At 39.1% G+C, this 19,851-nt stretch overlaps 2 protein-coding genes across 2 annotated transcripts; one reads left to right on the top strand and one right to left on the bottom strand.

Moving 5' to 3' along the window:
* Positions 1-2,106: 2,106 nt before the first annotated feature.
* Positions 2,107-14,321, top strand: itih2 (inter-alpha-trypsin inhibitor heavy chain 2). The gene is made up of 21 exons (XM_024285983.2): positions 2,107-2,305; positions 2,427-2,459; positions 2,629-2,667; positions 3,838-4,010; positions 4,081-4,185; positions 4,260-4,422; positions 4,493-4,600; positions 6,768-6,896; positions 6,986-7,102; positions 7,198-7,366; positions 7,444-7,569; positions 7,654-7,835; positions 9,495-9,680; positions 9,756-9,895; positions 10,840-11,012; positions 11,092-11,229; positions 11,308-11,421; positions 11,561-11,759; positions 11,843-12,015; positions 13,670-13,781; positions 14,033-14,321. Exons 1-21 carry the CDS (start codon positions 2,210-2,212, stop codon positions 14,178-14,180), a joined length of 2,823 nt encoding a protein of 940 aa, XP_024141751.1. The 5' UTR covers positions 2,107-2,209; the 3' UTR covers positions 14,181-14,321.
* Positions 14,248-19,670, bottom strand: kin (Kin17 DNA and RNA binding protein). Its single transcript, XM_024286013.2, has 12 exons — positions 19,391-19,670; positions 19,210-19,304; positions 19,077-19,120; positions 18,459-18,581; positions 16,841-17,025; positions 16,719-16,767; positions 16,594-16,645; positions 16,394-16,523; positions 16,206-16,328; positions 16,038-16,137; positions 15,868-15,968; positions 14,248-14,499 (listed from the first exon to the last, which is right to left on the bottom strand). Exons 1-12 carry the CDS (start codon positions 19,502-19,504, stop codon positions 14,440-14,442), a joined length of 1,176 nt encoding a protein of 391 aa, XP_024141781.1. The 5' UTR covers positions 19,505-19,670; the 3' UTR covers positions 14,248-14,439.
* Positions 19,671-19,851: the final 181 nt, after the last annotated feature.

Below are 19,851 nucleotides of genomic sequence, written 5' to 3'. Positions count from 1 at the left end.
GAAGAGCGCCACCTTCAGTTAAATTGACCAATCAGCACAAAGCTGCATTTTTTTTCTTGTAAACCTCAGAAGTATTCTTCTATTTCTCCTGAAAAAGTTCAGAAATCCCCAGTAAGATAAGAAAACGTGATGAATTATTTGACTTCAAAATGTCGTTGATTCTGGAGCTGAAGCTGCTGGAGGAGATCAAAGGCTGGAAACATTTTTCTGAATGTTTTTCTGTCTGACTCCGCCCCCTAGGGGTCGTTACCAAAACTGCAAATATGTTGAATCGATGTCCTAGAATCTAGGACAATAACAAAAGTAGTAAATCATGTTTTTGTACAAGAAAATCCTTATTCTAGTTCTAGTGCTGGTTTAGATCCAGAACCGGAACCAGCTCTTGGGCTCAAACCCGAGTATCAAAAGGCAAAACTATTCTCCTCGTGGTTTAACATCAGTGGATAAACGTCAGGAGAGCTCGGCATCAAAATGTTGTACCTTTGTGTAGCTGCAGTGGATTTTTTTACAACTTTATAAGAGATAAACATGATTATAAAAACAGTAATAAAGGGATCCAAATACAGAAAGGACCGATGAGTTATCTGCAAAGAGCACAAGAGGTTAGGAAATAATACATTGAAAATAAGATAATTTAGCAAAAAAACGACAACTCATCAAACAGAGAAATACAAAGTTCCCTGATTTGGAACATTTTGTCTTTCTCTCCATTCATTTTTTAAATGTATGACTTTTGATCTAGTTAATTTACAACTTTTAATAACTTTTCAATGTTGTAAATTTACCATTTTTAATCTAATAAATGTATTACTTTTATTCACGTAAATTTACAACTTTTAATCTAATAAAATTACAATTTTAAATCTCATAAATTTGACTTTAAATGTTGTAAATTTATGACTTTTACTTTAATACATTTTCGTCTTTTAATCTCTTAGATTTACGACTTTAAATCTAATAAATTTATGACTTTTAATCTCGTAAATATACAATTCTTAATCTAATAAATTTACGACTTTTATTCCCATAAACTTTTGCCTTTTAATCTCGTAAATTTATGACTTTTAATTTGATAAATGAACGACTTTCCATCTTGTTAATGAATTACTTTAAACCTTAAACATTTAAAATTTTTAATATCGTAAATTTACAACTTTTAATCTTGTTCATTTACTAGTCTTAAATCTCGTTAATTTACGACTTTTAATCTCTTAATTTACAACTTTCAATCTCGTTAATATACAATTTTTAATCTTGTAAATTTACTACTCTTAAATCTCGTTAATTAACGAATTTTAATCTGTTATATTTATGGGATTAAAAGTTGTAAATTTACTACTTTTAAATCTCGCAAATATACCATTTTTTAACTCTTAATTTATGACTTTTAATCTCGTAAATGTATGAATTTTTAATCCAGTAAATTGACAAATTTTGATCTCGTGAATTTTCAACTGTTATTCTCATAAATTTACGACTTTTAATCTTGTAAATTTACAATTTTTAATATTGTGAATTTAGAACTTTAAATCCCGTAAAATTACAATTTTTAATCTATAAAATTTACTACTTTTAATCTAGTAAATTAACGACTTTCAGTCTTAAAATTTCCGAGATTAAAAGTTGTAAATTTGCACCAAAAAGTCAAATTTACTGTGGCTAATGACTTTAAGTCACAAATATACGACTTTTAAATTTGTAAATTTAACAGTTACAACTTTTTTGTCAATTTACAAGGTTTAAAGTCGTAATAATAAGTGTTTGTAATACTCCGTCGTAGGACGGTGAGTTTCTGTGTAAATGTTTAAGATCAATGGAGTAAAACATGGAGTTCAGGGTCACTTTTGGAGGAAGAAATCATCTTCTTTCTGCTCTGGCGCCCTCTTGTGGTGAATTCTAAACTGCAGATTTCGTTTCCTCTAACCAGACGAGTGATGCTGCTGTTTTTAGATTTGTGTGAGAAAACATCTCAAAGCTGCGGCGTTTCAGAGGAGAAAGCCATCTGTTCTCGTCCGCCCTGCAGGTTTCTGCGTGTCTTCTGGTTTCACCAAACACAACAAATATTGATCAGGGGCCACGAGTCCAGCGGTTGGATTTTAACCTTTAGTTTACCTCCCAGCTGGCTCCAAATCGGACCTGAATTCTCTGCGTTTGAGTTTTTGTTTATTTCCTGTGGAAACATGAGCGTGTGAGCCCACAGAGCGGGAACATGAGGCGTCTGCTGCTGCTGAGTCTGGGGCTCCAGGTCCTCCTGCTGGGTCGCTGTTTGGAGTTTGTGATCGATGGAGAACGGGAGGATGAGGCGGTGAGTCTGTATGCAGCAGAATCAACTCTCGTCATTAGAAATCCAATTTTAGTCAGAGGTTTGAAGTCTTTGTTTTAAGACATTTATACGTATATTTTTGCAATTTTCCTTCCTCCTTTAGTCAGATTTTCGGGATCACCGGGAGAGGCAGAAGGTGAGACCTTTAAATTCTCATGTATTGAAGGAAATAACTGAATTTTTGACTGGATCTCATTGCAGTGATTCTATAAATAAAGCAAGGTGTCGTCTGCAAAGAAACATTTCTTTTTTCATGAGATTCCATGGTTTCACTTCAGGTTTTCACGTCTCTCTCTTTCTTCCAGAGGGCAACGGTGACCAGTGAAGAGGAGGAGGACTTCATGGTACGACCTCCTGCTTGTTGTTTGAACCTTCTCACCTTTGTCAGAGTTTGTTCACATCAAATAATCAATCTTCTGCTGTTTGAAGAGATTCTCGTGACTGACAGGCTGTTGACTCGGATTGCTTCACTCTGTAGCTTCCCCTTTTTTTTCAAATAAATATTCTCATTTTAAATCTTTTTCCTGATGTAAATAAAAAACAATTATTATAAAATATAGACAAAAACAGAGAAAAGGTTGAAAAGTCTCAAATTCAAAATGACCTAAAGTTATCTTTCTTGGCATCACAATAAGCAGTAACTCGTAACCACATTATCTGACATATATACTACTTACTGCAGTACCTGAATACTTCCACATCCAGTTTAACTTTGTCAGGATACCATCAAACCACAGAAAAGTCTTTGTCGTCCACTGATTCTGTTAAGTTCTCCCTCTGAAGAAGCAGAGTTTGGTCTGTAATCTTCATCATAGAATAAATTAATTGGCGATTTTCAATCTTATACATTTATGGTTTCTAATTAGTAAATATGCTGCTTTTAATTTAGTAAATTTACGACTTTTATTGTCTTAAATTTACAATTTTTAATCTTGTACATTTATCATTTCTAATCTAGCAAATATACTACTTTTAATCTCAGAAATTTAAGACCTTTAATCTCGTAAATTTGAGACTTTTAATCTAGTAAATTTACAATTTTTTTATCTTGTTAATTTACAACTTTTATTCTCTTATATTTACAACTCTTGATCTCTTAAATTTACAATTTTCAATACTGTAATTTTACAACCTTAAATATGGTAAATGTATAACTTGTAATCTCATAAATTTATAACTTTTGATCTTTTCTCCAATCGTACTTATTGTAGACTGTTTTTTGTCCATGTTTACCATCTGATCTCTGGTGTCCTACGATAGCTCTTTGGTGCAATCCGAGTGTCTTTTGTTTAAATAATGAGTTAAAACAGGTGACATTAATACAGGTAACAGGTAGGATAGAAGAACCTCTGAAATTCTAAAAGGACAGATTTCCTTTGTAGGAGATAAATCCTTACTTCTGTACCACGACACCTTTACCATAGAAAAGACATCCTCATAACTGGAAGATAGTTCATGAAATCAGCACCTTCTTAGAACCGAATCCAGAGTCATCGGTCTTCTTTTCTGCACAGGCCGTCCGTGGAGACAACATCACCGTCAAGAGCTACAAGGTGGAGAGCCGCATCACGTCCCGCTTCGCTCACACCACCTACAAGAGCTCCGTGGTCAATTCTGGCTCCAAACCTCAGAGCATCGGCTTCAACGTGCACATCCCCAAACGGGCGTTCATCTCCAACTTCACCATGTGAGTCCGGACTCACAGAACCGGACGACTCTACAGACAAAGCTGATGTTATCTGACGTTTCTCCTGCAGGAACGTGAACGGAATCACGTTTGTGGGCTCGGTGAAGGACAAGGTCGTGGCCAGAAACCTCTACACTAAGGCCAAGTCCAGAAACAAGGCGGCGGGCATCGTCAGGTGCTGCAGCGACTCTCACCAGGAAACGGTCAGACTGACCTCTGCACCAAATAACACGTCTCTGCTCTCTGCAGGACCAACTCCCAGGACATGGAAACCTTCAAGACGGAGGTCCACGTTCCACCAGGAAGCAACATCGAGTTTGAGCTCCACTACCAAGAAATGATGCAGAGGAAGCTGGGCTTCTACGAACATACGCTGTACCTGCAGCCTGGAAGACTGGTGCCAACGTTTCAGGTGACAGAACCAGGAGTAAAACTAGCATTGGTCACAGATCAATCCGTCTGAAATCCCTTTTTCTCCTCAGGTGGATGTACACGTGTACGAACCCAAAGGCATTTCCAGCATCAGGACGCCGAACACCCTCGGAGCTCAGTTCTCAGACCTGATCAAAGTGAACTCTTCAGCAGATAAGGTGATCCAATTCAAAAAGATGCAGCAGACTAAACCGGAACAGTTCGCCGAATAAAACATTTTTGGTTGGAGAAATGTTGACATTTTGTTGTAACTCATGGTTTGTATTCAACTTCACTCCAGTGATCTTTAACACTGGAGCTTTAGCTACAACGTTTGGATTTGGGTTCACACCAGGCATGGGACTCGCGTTCAAGAATGCACTGAACCTTAACTCTTGATTGCACATTTAGCATTTCGTGTTCACACTGGACTATTACTACCCAATACTAGCGCATGTACCTGCAGTTAGAAGAGCCTTTATGCCAGATGTCGAAGCGTTTCAAATCTTGGTTTTTTCTTTCACAAATCTATTCTGATTTTTGAAGGACTTATCATATAATATCATCCGGGCACACACAATCCTTAATTTAAATCATTTTTAAACATTTGGCTCTTCCATGAGTAAAAAGGGACACCATTCATATGTCACTACAAAATCTGGGCCCCTGATTGGTCAAAGTTTAACTGGTTTAACTTTAGAAACGTGTGTTCAATGGCCGGATGATGTATGTACAGCCTGAAAACTGTCTTAAAAAGTTGCATCGCGACTGAACGTGGAAACCCGAAACACTCATGTACATGTGTTTACATCGATTTTTCTTTGGAAGTGGTCGCTTAAACGGGCTTTGCCGAGTCTGGAGCACGTAGCATGTCGTAGAGAAAATAGACCTTGCACTTTTATGCAACACTTGACGTTCAAAAATGATGCAAGATAAGGGTGTGTATTGACAATACCCTGGCGATACGATGTGTATCTCGATACGTGTCTTATAGTACGATAAGTATCACGATAATTATTGTATCATAGTGCAAATAAGTGTCTCAATAATTATCGTATCATGATAATAGGCATCACGATAATTATTGTATCATGGTACAATAAGCATCACGATACTCATTGTATAATGATTCGATAAGTATCATGTATCACGATACATGTCACGTAATATGATAATTATCACGGTACATGTCTCATGGTATGATAAGTATCACGAGACATGTATTGTGATACTTATCGTACCATGAGACATGTACCGTGATATTTATCATATTACCTGACATGTATCACGAGACATGTATCATGATACAATAAGTATCACAATACATGTCTCGTGATGCAAAAAGTATTCCGATGCATGACTCGGGAAACAATAAGTATCACGATATATCCCAAGACCTTAACAGTGTCTTATAATACGATAAGTATCACGATGATTATTGTATCATGGTGCAAATAAGTATCTCAATAATTATCGTATCATGATAATAGGCATCACGATAATTATTGTATCATGGTACAATAAGCATCACGATACTCATTGTATAATGATTCGATAAGTATCATGTATCACGATACATGTCACGTAATATAATAAGTATCACGGTACATGTCTCATGGTATGATAAGTATCACGAGACATGTATCATGATACAATAAGTATCATAATACATGTCTCGTGATGCGAAAAGTATTGCGCTGCATGACTCGGGAAGTATCACGATATATCCCAAGACGTTAACAGAACAATATTTCTCTTTTTTTTAAAGAGTATGACTTAGAAAAAAAAACTCGACCTGAATATTAATAAATCTCTTATGGTAATCAAATTAATTTTATTTAATGATCACAACATTAAAAGTAACCTGGTTCTCGCGAGATCTTGTTGTTTTGATCGCGGTGTCGTGATGTTCAAGCAGTCGGAGTTTAGGTGGTAAAAAAAGTAAGACTCTAAAGGACGCTCATAAAATAGAAATTATTAAATATAAATAAGCATATTAAATCAATACAAGTATCGCGATATATTGCTAAATCGATTTCCCCTTACACCTGTAGTGCAAACCGGCATGAAAAGTGGATTTTCTCAGCTAATTTACAACAATCGAGTAAAAAGTGTATCAAAAAACTTTAAAGTAGTGAAGTGTTTACACAGTTATTGTGATCCAGCGGCTCCTGTGTTAAAGGAGGAAGCTCATGTTTTTGCAAACAATGACAATAATATTTCAGTTGTACCCTTTTACGCTGTTGATATCATGGTTTATTACTGTGATGAAACATATTTACCGAGTTATTGATTGTTTACAGACTGAATTCTTGTATGTACACTTTTCATTTCCTTTGTCGTCAGGCTCACGTCGTCTTCAAGCCGAGTTTGCAGATGCAGAGAAAGTGTGAGACCTGCACAGACAGCGCCATCGACGGCATCTTCACGGTCATTTACGACGTGAACAGAGACAGCAACGCCGGAGAGCTGCAGGTACGGCAGAAGATCTCTCCTGTCCAGGACCTGCCACGATGGGTCCTCAGAACTCAGAAATGACTACATCTCGGTTCGTCCTCCTCCAGGTGTCAGATGGTCACTTTGTCCATTTCTTCGCTCCATCCAAACTCTCGCCTCTTCCTAAAAACATCGTGTTTGTCATCGATGTCAGCGGGTCCATGTGGGGGGTCAAGATGAAGCAAGTACGACTTTCACAACACGTTCAGACATACTCGTTCTCTCAGTCACAATCGCAGTTGAACACGTTTACGCTGATGATACCGTACTTGTCCTCCAGACAGTGCAGGCCATGCAGGCCATTCTCGATGACCTGACCATGGACGATCACTTCGCCGTCATAGACTTCAACCACAACGTGAGATGTTGGCGCGAGGACCTGGTGGCTGCCTCTCCTATTCAGATCGGAGATGCAAAGAACTACATCCAGAACATCAGACCCTCTGGAGGTTCTGCAGACTCTTCCTAGTTGTGCTCAGGTCTGAGTGCTGCTTCTAAACGTGAGCTGATGGCTTTTTCCGTCCAGGCACAAACATCAACGAGGCGCTGCTGAGAGCCGTGCAGATGCTGGTGAGGGCGTCCAACCAGCATCTGATCGACCCTCGGTCCGTTTCTATGGTCATCTTTGTGTCGGATGGAGACCCCACAGTGGGTAAGCTCCTCCCTGACTACTCAAGAACAATCTGATCTCAGCTTTCTAGAAGTCATTTTTGAGAGGATGTGGATGTTCTTGCAGGAGAGATCAAGCTCAGCACCATCCAGAGGAACGTGAAGCGAGTCATGAGGGAGGACTTCTCCCTCTTCTCTCTGGGCATGGGCTTTGACGTGGACTACGACTTCCTGGAGCGCATCTCCATGGAGAACCGGGGCGTGGCTCAGAGGATCTACGGCAACCACGACGCTGCCGAGCAGCTGCGGGTACGATGCCCACGAGGATGTTAGCTAGCAGTTCCAAAACAACAGAAACTTCCCTTATCTTTTATTTTTAGCTATGTAAATGTCAATATGAAGCAACTTCTAACGGACATGTAAAGTATCGTCGTACAGCTACAGTTGAATCCGATCTGTCTGTAGCTTCTATGAGACTCATATCTAAATCACTATTGTGATCCTGTTTCTCTTTTTCTTCTGCACACCTTTTGAAACGTAAAAACGTAATCACACTTTCAGGTGTTTTTGAAAAATGTTAGCAATTTTTGCGATTTTTCAAGAAATTCTTCAAATTTTACAAGTTTGGTATCAAAACGTTCAGCAGGTTGAGGACATTCCCGCTTTTACTTAAGGAATTCATACATTTTAAGCATTTTAAAGTTTTACGCAATTTATGCGATTTTTCAGTCCCATTGAAAATGAAGTGGAAAATTCTTCAAAAACTTCAAACACTTTTGAGACAATCTTGATATCAAAACATTCAGCAAGTTCAGGAAATGTATCCTTGTACTTCCAGTATTCATATATTTTAGCAACTTTTTGAAAATGTTTGCAATTTTTGCAATTTAAAAAAAATTCAATAACCTAAGTTTAGTATTAAAATGTTCAGCATGTTTAGGACAGTCATGGTTGTACTTTTGGTATTCATACCTCTTACACATATGAACATTTTTTGCAATTTTTGCGATTTTTCAAGAATTTTTTCCCTTTTTTGTCTATTTTTTGCAAATAATGCAAATTTGGTATCAAATTTTCAAAAATGTTTGGATTTTTTTAAGTAATGTCTTTAAATTATTCATCAAACGTTCCGTATGTTCAGGACATTCATGCTTATGGTGCATTCACACCGAACACTTACAGTATTCAAACCTTTTACACATTTTAATATTTATCACAACTTTTCAAGAAATTTGTGCACCGTCTGCAAATTATGTAAGTTTGGCATCAAAACTTTCCGCACTTTCGGGTCATTATCGAGCAGTTAAAGAAAATTACTTCAGCATCTTCACACATTCACACTAACATTATCGCAGGTAATGCAACTTTTCTACTTAAGTTTAGTTCCAAATCTGTCAAAAAGATAAATTGGTAAAGCAGGAAGTGAAAAAGCATTCATTCATCTTTAGGGTCAGAGAGAGGTAACCTAATGAGCAGAGATAATGACCCCTGGGATGGATCCCAAAGCAAAGCAGGGTCAGGAAATGGAGTCCAGGACTCCGCCCACTCACAAATGTTTCTATGGCAACCAGCAAAGTTCACTGTGAAGAGACTGGACTGAAATTCTGCTTTAAAAAAAAATCATTTTACAACAGTTTATGGTGTTGGAAGCTGTTTCTATGGCAACAATATTATTGATATAAATAGAAACTTTTATTTTGACACACAAATAAAATAGAAAAAAAATAAAGATGAAGAGATTTTGAAGTTTTTTTAATTATCAATAGAAAGTCAATAGGAGGAAGACTACATTTGATTACGTACTTTATGGAAAACTACAAAAAAAGTGCAATTAAAATGTGTTTATCTAAATAAAATGTAAATGAATAATCTCTCAAACGGATAATAATAATGTGAAGACTCCAGAATCCACAGAGCGATTCGGGTCTCGTGTTCTCCTCACCTGTGCTTCCGTCCGTCTGCTTCCAGACGTTCTACAGACAGGTATCCAGCCCTTTGCTGCGACAGATCACCATCCAGTTCCCGGAGGACTCGGTCACAGACGTCACCCAGAACCGCTTCGACAAGTTCTTCGACGGCTCTGAGCTGGTGGTGTCCGGGAAGGTTCTGCCTTCGGAGAGCACCAAACTGACCAGCATCATCAGTGCATACGCTGTGAGCATCGCACCCCAGAACTGAGCTGAAGAGGACGCGCAGGAAAGCAGAAATCTGAGTTTTTCTGTCTCACAGGCAAGTTTGGACATCAACTTGGTGACGGAGGCAGACGTGTCGGAGCTGGACATGCAGCTGGCCAAACATCAGCACTCCTTCACGGGTTTTGCTAAACAGATGTGGGCTTATCTGACCATCAAACAGCTGATCAGTGAGAGGTGAGCCGCTGCTTTTTATTCAAATATCTTCTAAATGTGAAGTCTCTGCATCCGGTGAGTTCATCAACCACATCAGCTGTTTACAATCCCCTCAGAATGAAACCGACCCCCCATTAGTGCAGTTTTTACTTAACACGTGTCACAGTCAAGGCCCGGGGGCCGGATCCGGCCCTCTGGGTAATCCTATCCGGCCCTCCAGATCATTTCATTTTATTATTAATGACCCGATGTTATCTTGAGCTCATTTCTAACTTGTATAATTTTGAAGAAATATCTTTTTATGGAGAGTAAAATACTGAAAGTTATTTAAGGTTTAAGTTGATTTATTCTGGAATAATATTCCTGCCTTTTTATTATTCATAATTATGTTAAAAAGTTAAAATTTTAAAGTATTAAAAATTTACAGTTTTTAGACTGTTTTGGCATTTAGTAAGATTTTTTAGGCTATTTTGGAGTTTACTTAATATTTCAGCTACATGCTAGCTGTTTTGCCTAATTTAGGCTATAGGAGCCATACAATGTGATTGTAGTTCATCTTACTCCCAGTTAAACGTGTCACATGGTTCGAGGATTAGGCAATGGTGTTCACACTGTACAAGCAGGGAGGGGCTTCTTTGTTTTCCGTATTGTTTACTTGCACATGTCCACCACCTACAGCTGGAAGAGGAAATGTCGTAGCAGAGCAAACCTCACATATTTTTAACAGCTCTATTCTGATAAATGAAGGAGTTTTATTCAAGCACGAATGTGACACAACAAAACTCGGTGCCAAAACGCCACTTTTTATGCCCGTTTTGGGACAACACAAGACGCCGTAATTTACGTTCTACTCCTAAAACATCAAGCGATTATTGATCCCTTTGATTTCATTGGAATTTTCCGCTTGAACTGAGCGTGAGTGAAGCTTAAGAGTTAAAGAGACTGCTCTCTGGCTCCCCCTGCAGGTCCTTTGCTCCAACAGCGGCTAAAAAGCGGAAGATCACCCAGCGGGTCATGGCTTTAGCGGTGGAGCATCAGTTTGTCACCCCGCTCACCGCTCTGCTGGTGGAGAGTGAGGACGCCACTGAGAGGCTGCTGGCCGACTCCCCGAAGGACCCCAAAAAAGGCTGCTGCTCAAGTGCCTGATTAAAATGTCAAAATCACATTTAAAAACACTTTTCCTGGAGGAATGCTTATCGAGGAGTTTGTGCTTTCAGCGCTCTCCGGCCCCACTCCGGTGCAGTTCGTCTACCAGCCTCCACCCTCCTGGCTCCAGCTGAGCACTCAGGCGCCCCTGCATGAGGTGAAGGAGTCCACGGTGGAGGAGATAACGCTGACGCAGGGGGTTAACTTAGGTAACACACACCTGAGGCTTCGTTGATGGGTCTGAAGCAGCTGCAGGGTCACATGTTCCACCTGTGTTTCACACACAGTTGATAATGACCCCCACTTCATCATTCACCTGCCCGGGAGGTCCATGACCGTGTGCTTTAATGTCGACTCCAAACCCGGGGACGTCCTCAGCCTGGTGTCGGACGAGGGAACAGGTGAAACGCTTCAAAAGTTTTCACACAGAGACTTCTTCAAAATCTCTCAGTTTTTCCTCAGATTTGAGTCTAAATGTGTTTTAGTGTCGACTCCTGTCACATGAGCATCATCTTTTCCCGTCTTCCTCGTCTCCTGAAGGTGTCGCGGTGAACGGTCAGTTAATCGGCTCAAAGAAGGCCCTCAAAAACAAACTCAGAACCTACTTTGGCGTCATCTCAGTCTACTACCAGCCTCAAGGAGCCAGCGTGACGGTCGGCACTGACCTCATCACCCTGACTGACGGCAGGAACAATAACTCTTTCACCTGGGGGGCCACAGTCGACGTCACACAGGACGGGTAGCTGAAGCTGCTTCAAAGACTTCCTTTAGTACAGAGTTATTGGCTCTTTTTGTTTAAAAAACGGTTTCCTCTGGTTTCAGGGTGAGGGTTTCCATTGTGAAGGACTCTCACGTGAATGTCACCATTAATAATAATATCCAGGTGATGGTTCTGCTTCACCGCGTGTGGAAGAAACATCCCGTCAACGTCGACTTCCTGGGCATTTACATTCCCAACAATAACCAGTATTCCCCTCTGGTTCATGGACTCATAGGTGAGCAGGGAATCAAACCTGCAACTACACTAAATACATGTTTGCTGTGACTGATCGGGAAGAGAGCATGTTTAAGGTCTGAAATTCAACAGAAAATTTTGTATTAATGCACATTTGAATTGACAGAAGAGGCTTTTTATAGCAAGCATTTTAACATTCTTTGCTCAAGCTAGTTTTGGTTCCTGCTAACAATTGTTTGCTAAATAAGTTTGTAGTAACATAAACTTGTGGCTACTGTTAGTACAAGTATATGCATAACAAATACTGGGAACTGCTATAAGTGGCTCTTGTTTGCAATATTAGCATTTTAACATTATTTGCTAAAGCTAATTTTGGTTCTTACAAAGAAATGTTGGCAAAATAAATTTGTAGCAACATAAGCGTGTGGCTACTGTTAGCACAAGTACTTAAATGTGCACCTATTAAATGTCAGAAACTGTTATAAGGGACTCTTGCTAGCAAAATTAGAATTTTAACATTATTTGCTAAAGCTAGTTCTGGTTCCTGCTAACAAATGTTAGCAAAGAAGTTTGAGGCCTAAACTATTTACGCTTCTGCTAAACACTGTTAGCAACAGAAAATTGCTTGTGTTTGCAAGTTTCGGGAACTTGTGGCTCTTGCTAACAGCATTAGCAGAACAACAATATGTACAAACACTTCTTCTGTCTCTAGCTAACAAATACAAATTAAGTTTGTGGCAACATCTACTAGCTAGTGGCTTCAGCTAAACATTTTTCGCAACAAAACTTTGCATGTGCATCTTACAAATGTCAAAAACTATTTCATGTGGCTCTTGCTAGCATAATTAGCATTACAAGATTCCTTGCTAAAGCTAGTTCTTGGGTTCAGCAAACAAATGTTAGCGAACATCCACTTGTAGCTAACGCTAAATACCGTTAGCAACAGAAGTTTGTATGCTCAGATTACACATGGCAGGAACTGCTACCTTTGGCTCTTGCTAAAAGATGTTAGCAAATAAGGTTTGTAGGAACACCCCTCCCAGTGGTCATTTTTTAAAATTATTTTTATTTTCGAACAACAAAGAATAAGCAAAACAAACAAACAAATTAAAAGAAACAAAGCTAATTATCCCACAAACAAATTAACAAGATGTTTGGAAAGTGGTGCAAAAAATAAAAATAAATGAAAAGCTAAAGGTTTAAACCAAACTGCCCGTCTGTTTTGTGTAAAGTTAGACTTTTAAAATATTGAAAAAATAATTTGAAACCAGCCTCTTGTGGTCAGTTTAGGAACTGCAACACTTGTTCTTCCAGGTTAACTTTAAGTTTGGAAGTGAAACTTAGTGGTTGAAGCTGACAAGTGTTAGCATTAAAAAATCCTAATTCAGTGATTAAAACGTTTATCTTGTTCATTACATATCAGGGAATTTAGCAAAAGTTTCCTGAGTAAAGTAGTAAAAGTTGGAAGTAGTTGTTGGTAGATTTGAGCATAAAATTACAAGAATTAAAAAAAAAGGTCAAGTGTGTAGTCATAATGCAGATATTGTTGTTGTTTACCTTTTGGTATATCCTGTCAGCAAATCTGGTTTTACTCTAGCTGGATCCGGGCTGGGGACGGGCACAGGGAGACCCAGACTCGGGGCTCCTTGTGGCTCCATTAAAATATTTAACCCTAAAGGTTTGTGATCTCACAGGACAGTTTTCCAGAGAGCCTGAGGTGAGGGTGTACGACGTCCACGAAGGACTCGACCCTCTGAAGAAGGAAGCTACCATGGAGGTGAAGGGCAGCAGGCTGCTCGTCACCAGGTACGCTCAGAAACCTGACTGTGAACACGAGTTGTTGACTGTTGTTGTTGACTGTTGTTGTTGACTGTTGTTGTTGACTGTTGTTGTTGACTGTTGTTGTTGACTGTTGTTGTTGACTTTGTTGTTGTTGACTCTGTCATTGTTGACTCTGTTGTTGTTGACTCCGACATTGTTGACTCTGTTGTTGTTGACTGTTGTTGTTGACTCTATTGTTGTTGACTGTTGTTGTTGACTGTTGTTGTCCTCCTCAGGGGCTGGCAGAAGGACTACAGGCGCGACACAAAGCTTGGCACCAACGTTTACTGCTGGTTTGTCCACAACAGTGGGAAGGGCTTCATCGACGGCCGCTACACCGACTACATCGTACCCGGTCTGAACAGCTTCCTCCACATGAACTGAGAGAAAAACTTGCAGTTCTAAATACACCAGGATGTGACTTTTTCCAAAGAACAATTCCACAAAAATGTATTTTTGAAAAACTTTATTGAGACCAAATTCAAACCTCGACTCGTCACAGTATTAAAAAAACATGAAACTGTTGGTTGGGAATCCCTGATTTGTCCAGCGTGTGAATTGAGGGATGTGTGTTTGAACAGGTGTGTGTGGGAGGAGTTAACTCTGACACAGTAGAGTCCCTCAGGGTGAACGGCGTGAACGTTCACGCCAGTTTGGAGAAGTCCTCGTACGCCACGTCCACTCGCTTCCCTTTCAGATGACCCTGGACAGGAAAAAAAGACAAAACAGTTCAATATAGTTTTAGAACAAAAGCAACCTTTTAATTAATAAATAGGGCAGAGAATAAACGCCATTCTGACTGGTGCGCAGAGGACCCACTATAGTGGGCGGAGCCTAACGGAGCTGTCTGCTATTAGAAATCCAAAGAGGAAACAGACAGTTTTATTTTGGGAGGGGGACCGGCATGAATTTTCTACAATATCGAGCATCAGTGTTGAGGAATTGAGGAAACGCCGCGGTTCTCTGTGTAAGTCGTGGAAGGTGAGCAGAGGACAGACACGCCCCCACTTGTGCAGATTCCAGACCTGAAATCCAGCTGAGTCAGAATTCTCCCTAAAAATGTTTTATTATTTTTCACAAACACAATAAAGAAAATTTATGAAAAAAAAAAACAGAATTTCAGGAAAAATGTCAAACAGACAGCAGTGAGAAATTCTTATTTTTTGGGGCTGCCTGGTTTGACTTCAGCCGGAATTTATTAGTGTTTTCATTCAAAAACATGTTGATTAGTTTGTTGACAAATTTTATTCTTGTTTTTTATTTTTTAAAATAAAATTACAACAAAAACTTTCATTATATGTCGTAAAAACATTTTTTTGGGTTTCCAAAGCAAAATTTTCTCTGATTTTATGTCTAGTGTGTGAAAATAACATGAAAAAATGACTAAAGCTGGAAGCTGAATTTGGCAGCTGAAGACACTGAAATTGATAGCTAAAAACACTGAAGGTGATACCAGAAAAAGCAGAAGCTAATAGCCAGCTAAAACATTAGCTTAATGCCAAATTAGCCTAAAAAGTCAAAAAAGCCTAAATTAGCCAAAATAGCTAGCAATTAGCTGAAACATTAGCTAAACTCTAAATTAACCTAAAAAAACTTTAAAATTCCTAAATTAGCCAAAATAGCTAGCATGTAGCTGTAATATTAGCTAAACTCTAAAACAGACTAAATAACTGTAATAAATGCTAAATTAGTTCAAAATGCTAGCATAAATCCATTATAGCTTTTAACTTTACTACACTCTGACTCCATATAATAGAAAGTAATGACTATTTTAATAGTCGATTAGTCGTCGATTACTTGACTAATCGTGGCGGCCCTACTGAAAATAGTCAATTCAAAAGTTGACAAAAACTGAGTTTTATAGAGTTAAGAATAAACATTCTAAATGTAAAATTTTACGTGTGGTTTCATATTATGATCATTTACAGGCAGATACTGTAACAAGAACAAAGCGATTAATTGGGATTAATTTTTTCCAGATTTGCGATTAATTAATTTCTTTAATCGATTCCGGCTCCAGTCTCAACCCTTCCTCCCACGGCGCCCCCTGTGGTTCGGTCAGAACACTCACGGACTCGAGCGTGAGCGTGGCGCTGAAGTTTTTCTCGTCGATCCCCTCCAGCAGGGCCTCCGTGTCTCGGTACGGACCGTTCAGGATCAGAACCCGTTTACCTGCGGACCGATCCACACCGTTAGCACCTCTGACCTGCAGAACCCGGACGGACGGGAAAGGAGGCTCACCCGGTGCCGGGATGACCGTCTCCAGGTGGTTCTGGTCCAGTTTCAGTTTGTCCCCGGAGTCGATCAGCTTCACCACGGCTCCGTATCGGTCTCGCACTTCCTGTTCACAAAGACCGCCGTCAGCTACAAGACGTGTCCGCGCTCGCCGTCACCTCACAGCTCCGTTACCGTGACAACGGCCTTCTTCTTGTGGTATCTCTCCCCCAGTTTTTTGGTGACCACTTTCACGACGATGTTGGGCTGCAGCCAGTAGTCGGTTCTGGTCGTCTGCTTCCTCTTCCTCTCCTCCATCTGAACAGAAACTCGGATCAGAACCTTCTGCTGCGGCGGAGTAAACACAAACAAACGATCCGAACCTCAATGATCTCCTCCAGCGCCGACTTCTTCTTCTTCTCGCTTTTGGAGTCTGAGCCGGACGGCGGGTCTTTCCGTTTGACGGATGGCGGCGCCGCGGCGGCCTTCAGGGCGCTGGGACCCAGGGCGGGGCTGAGGTGCAAAGGGACCGTTAAGAAGAGGAAGAAGACACGACCGGGAAAGGTGACGGAGACGGCCGTACCTCGGTTTGGAGGGTCCGGCCACGCACGCCGACGCCCCCAGGTTAAAGACCACTGCAGGAACAGAGCGAGGAGTGAGGACCGAGTTTGGAGACGATGTTTGGAAAAAACAAACAAACATTCCAACCTTTTTCCTCTTCACTTTCCCGCTTCAGCTCTGTGTAAACAGGAGTTTCCTGAAGAAGACGGGAAAGAGACGTTCATCTGCGTCTTTACATCGACAGACAAAGAGTTCCCGCTGGAGCTCACCTCCGTCTCCTTGCCGTCCCGGCCTCTTCGGACCTGCTCCTCGATGAACTTGGCGCTCCTCTCCTCGTCGTCCATCTCTTGTTTCTTCTTCCTCGCCAGCTCCTCCTGGCGCCGGATGGTCTCGGGGTCGCGGTCGATGTACTGGATGTACCAGCCTTTAGGCGTCTCGTCGACTTTGCACAAACCTGGGAAATATTTTACAGAAATAATGAAAGAAATGTCCCAAAAACCTCCAGAGAAAATACTGCAGGAACATCTGAGGTAAGATTTTAATTTGATTTTCTCTGGAGGAGATTTCTATGGAGTGATTTTAGTGCCATCACAATGCAAGAAAAAGTCACAGTTTTGAGGTGAAACATTTCTAAGTTGAAAATGTAAAGTTTTAAGAAAATATTCGATATTTGCTTTCAAAAACTTTTTTTGCATTTGCAAACGTTTTTTCAGCTTGGAAAAAATATTTTTACATTTGCAAAGAAATATTTTTGCATATCTCTAACTTTTTTTTTGCTTGCCAAAAATATTTTTGTCTTTGCAAAAAAATTATTTTTGCGTTTGCAAACTTTTGGTCAACTTGGAAAAAATATTTTACGTTTGCCCAAAATATTTTTGAATATACAGAACTTAATTTTGCTTGCAAAAAATATTTTTGTGTTTGCCAAAAAAAATGTTATATTTGCAAATACATTGGCAACAAATAATTTCGTGCTTGCAAACTTTTTCTCAGCTCGGAAAAAATACTTTTACATTTGCAAAAAATATTTTTTTCATATACAAAACATTTTTTTTGCTTGCAAAACAATATTTTTATACTTCCAAAAAAATATTTTTATATTGGCAAAAACATATTTTTATATTGGCAAAAAAATATTTTTGCGCTTGCAAACTTTTTTTCAGATTGGAAAAAAATATTTTTACGTTTGAAAAAAATGTTTTTCATTTGCAAATTTTTTTTCTTTCAAAAATATTTTTGCATCTGCAGCACATTTTTAGATGTGTAGTGCCTCATCTCGTTTTTTTCCCTATTTTTGATTTTGAGTTCAAAATCTTCTCTCAGCGTGACGTCTGTGTCACCTCAAACAGCCTGCTGATTGGTCTAGATTCTATCCAATCAGGTGTCTCTGGCGGAATGGTTGAAGACCGGAGATTTCTGACAAAACACCGCCGTTAAAAAGTTAAAAGTCCACCTCGGCCTCCAAGCACTGCAATGCAGGCAGAAATTTTGAACGCAAAATCAAAGATAGGGCAAAAGCGAGATGAGACACTACGTATCTAAAAAACTTTTGTTCTGCAATCACAAAAATATTTTTTTAAAGAAAAAAAAGTTTAAACAAAAGGCCAAAAAAAGTTTTTGAAAGCACATACTTAATATTTTTATTTGTAAATTAGGATTTATTTTTCTTAACAATTCACATTTTGTTTACAACTTAGAAAATTTTGATCTCAAAACTGTGACTTTTGCTTGCAATGTGGTGGCACAAAAATCACTCCATAGAGTTGAGACTTGCTGAAAATTGCAGATAACTTATCCACGATTCTTAAAAAATATTTCCAATTTTCTGGTATAAACGTGGAGTAAACAGGAGCAAAGCTGGGATCTAAAACCAGATTATGGACTCACCTTCTCTGCCGAGCCACTTGGTGAAGTCTGTGAGCGTCTCCCACTTCGTGGAGTTCATGTGGACGTGCTCCCGGTGGCTGATGTACTCGTTGTAGACGATGTTGTTGTGCACTCGTTTGGTCCCTGAAGGTTTGAAAAAAGGTTTGGAAAAACATTATTTTGAATCTTTTAGTCATTACAAGATTTTTACAGTTGTTTCTAAATATTTATTGATATAGAGAGCACAAATTTAAGAAAATATTTTAAAAATGGCTGTTGAAGCTGCCTCCACATATTAGTAGTGTTAATATTAAAACCTTTTAAGGAGCTTTGGCTTGAAAACATGATTTTAAAAAAATCCTAAAAATGTAAATTCATAAAATAACTAATAGGAGAATTATAAAAAAAGATAAACTTTTGTAATTATTGCGGAAGACTTCAATCAAAAACTATAAAAATAATGTTTTACAATGGTCAAATTTCTCAAAGAAATTCCAAGATTAGGGTCCAGGTGGCAAGATTGTGGTAAAGAAGGGGTTTGTCTTGTTATTATATGTTTCTTTTTGCAAAAACATAGTTTAAATTGATAAACATGTAAATAAAATCATCAAAAAAAGGGAAATGTCCTCTTTTTCTCACCAAATCGCCTCCTGAGCAGCTCCAGAAAGTCCCGTTTGAATTCACTGCAACAGATAGCAAATATTTAGCAACAGAAAAATGTTAAATAAGTTGAAACATGTTAAAGGTGCAGTTGTGATGGAAGAGGACTCACTCCGAGAAATGATCCATGAACTTTGTGGGGTTTTCTGAGGCCAGCAGCAGCTGCCTCTGGTGGGACTCGGACATGCAGTGACACTTGAAGCCATTCTAGCCCCCAAACAGAACAAAACCACGATTAAACTCTTCTACATCGACTAAAACTTTAAATTAGATCATAAAATCTAAAATCTCACCTCATCTCGACACTGTTTCTGACACATTTGACAATACCATCGCAGCTTCTGGAGACCTTTGGCTTTTATTCGGTTGCTGATCGCTTTCGGGGACAAGAACTCCGCTTTCCCCATTTTGGTCCGTTAAAAGAAATTAATTTAAATCTTTATAAAAGCGAAACGAGAGTTAATTTGTCGAAAAAAATGAGAGATTTAGCCGAGAAAACAAGCTAACAGTTTCCGCCGACAAACGTCACACTGGTTGGAACAAGAGGCAAATCTCGCGATATCAAATGATACCTTCACGGACTTATCACGAGTTATGGAATTTAAAATACTTCTTTCGCCAGAAGCTGAAACATGAAACATATGAATGAGTTAAAACTTTATATTATTTGGTAATTTTAAAAATCAAATTTGTAAATTTTGAAGTTTTAATTTATTTTATCCCAGTTACCATATTTGCTGTTTTATTGATTGCA

Source organism: Oryzias melastigma, linkage group LG23 (genome assembly GCF_002922805.2).
Source record: "Oryzias melastigma strain HK-1 linkage group LG23, ASM292280v2, whole genome shotgun sequence".
NCBI lineage: Eukaryota > Metazoa > Chordata > Actinopteri > Beloniformes > Adrianichthyidae > Oryzias > Oryzias melastigma.
This window is presented reverse-complemented; position numbering and strand designations above follow the sequence as displayed.

Bases quoted from the DNA above. Each gene is read 5' to 3' on its own strand.
- itih2 (XM_024285983.2), top strand. From the start codon at position 2,210: ATGAGGCGTCTGCTGCTGCTGAGTCTGGGGCTCCAGGTCCTCCTGCTG. The intron at 11,013-11,091 runs GTGCCTGATTAA...TTGTGCTTTCAG, and splicing joins CAAAAAAGGCTGCTGCTCAA to CGCTCTCCGGCCCCACTCCG. The intron at 11,760-11,842 runs GTAGCTGAAGCT...CTCTGGTTTCAG, and splicing joins GTCGACGTCACACAGGACGG to GGTGAGGGTTTCCATTGTGA.
- kin (XM_024286013.2), bottom strand. From the start codon at position 19,504: ATGGGGAAAGCGGAGTTCTTGTCCCCGAAAGCGATCAGCAACCGAATA. The intron at 18,582-19,076 runs GTGAGAAAAAGA...TCAAACCTTCAG, and splicing joins GCTGCTCAGGAGGCGATTTG to GGACCAAACGAGTGCACAAC. The intron at 14,500-15,867 runs GTGAGTGTTCTG...TTTCCTGTCCAG, and splicing joins CCACGCTCACGCTCGAGTCC to GGTCATCTGAAAGGGAAGCG.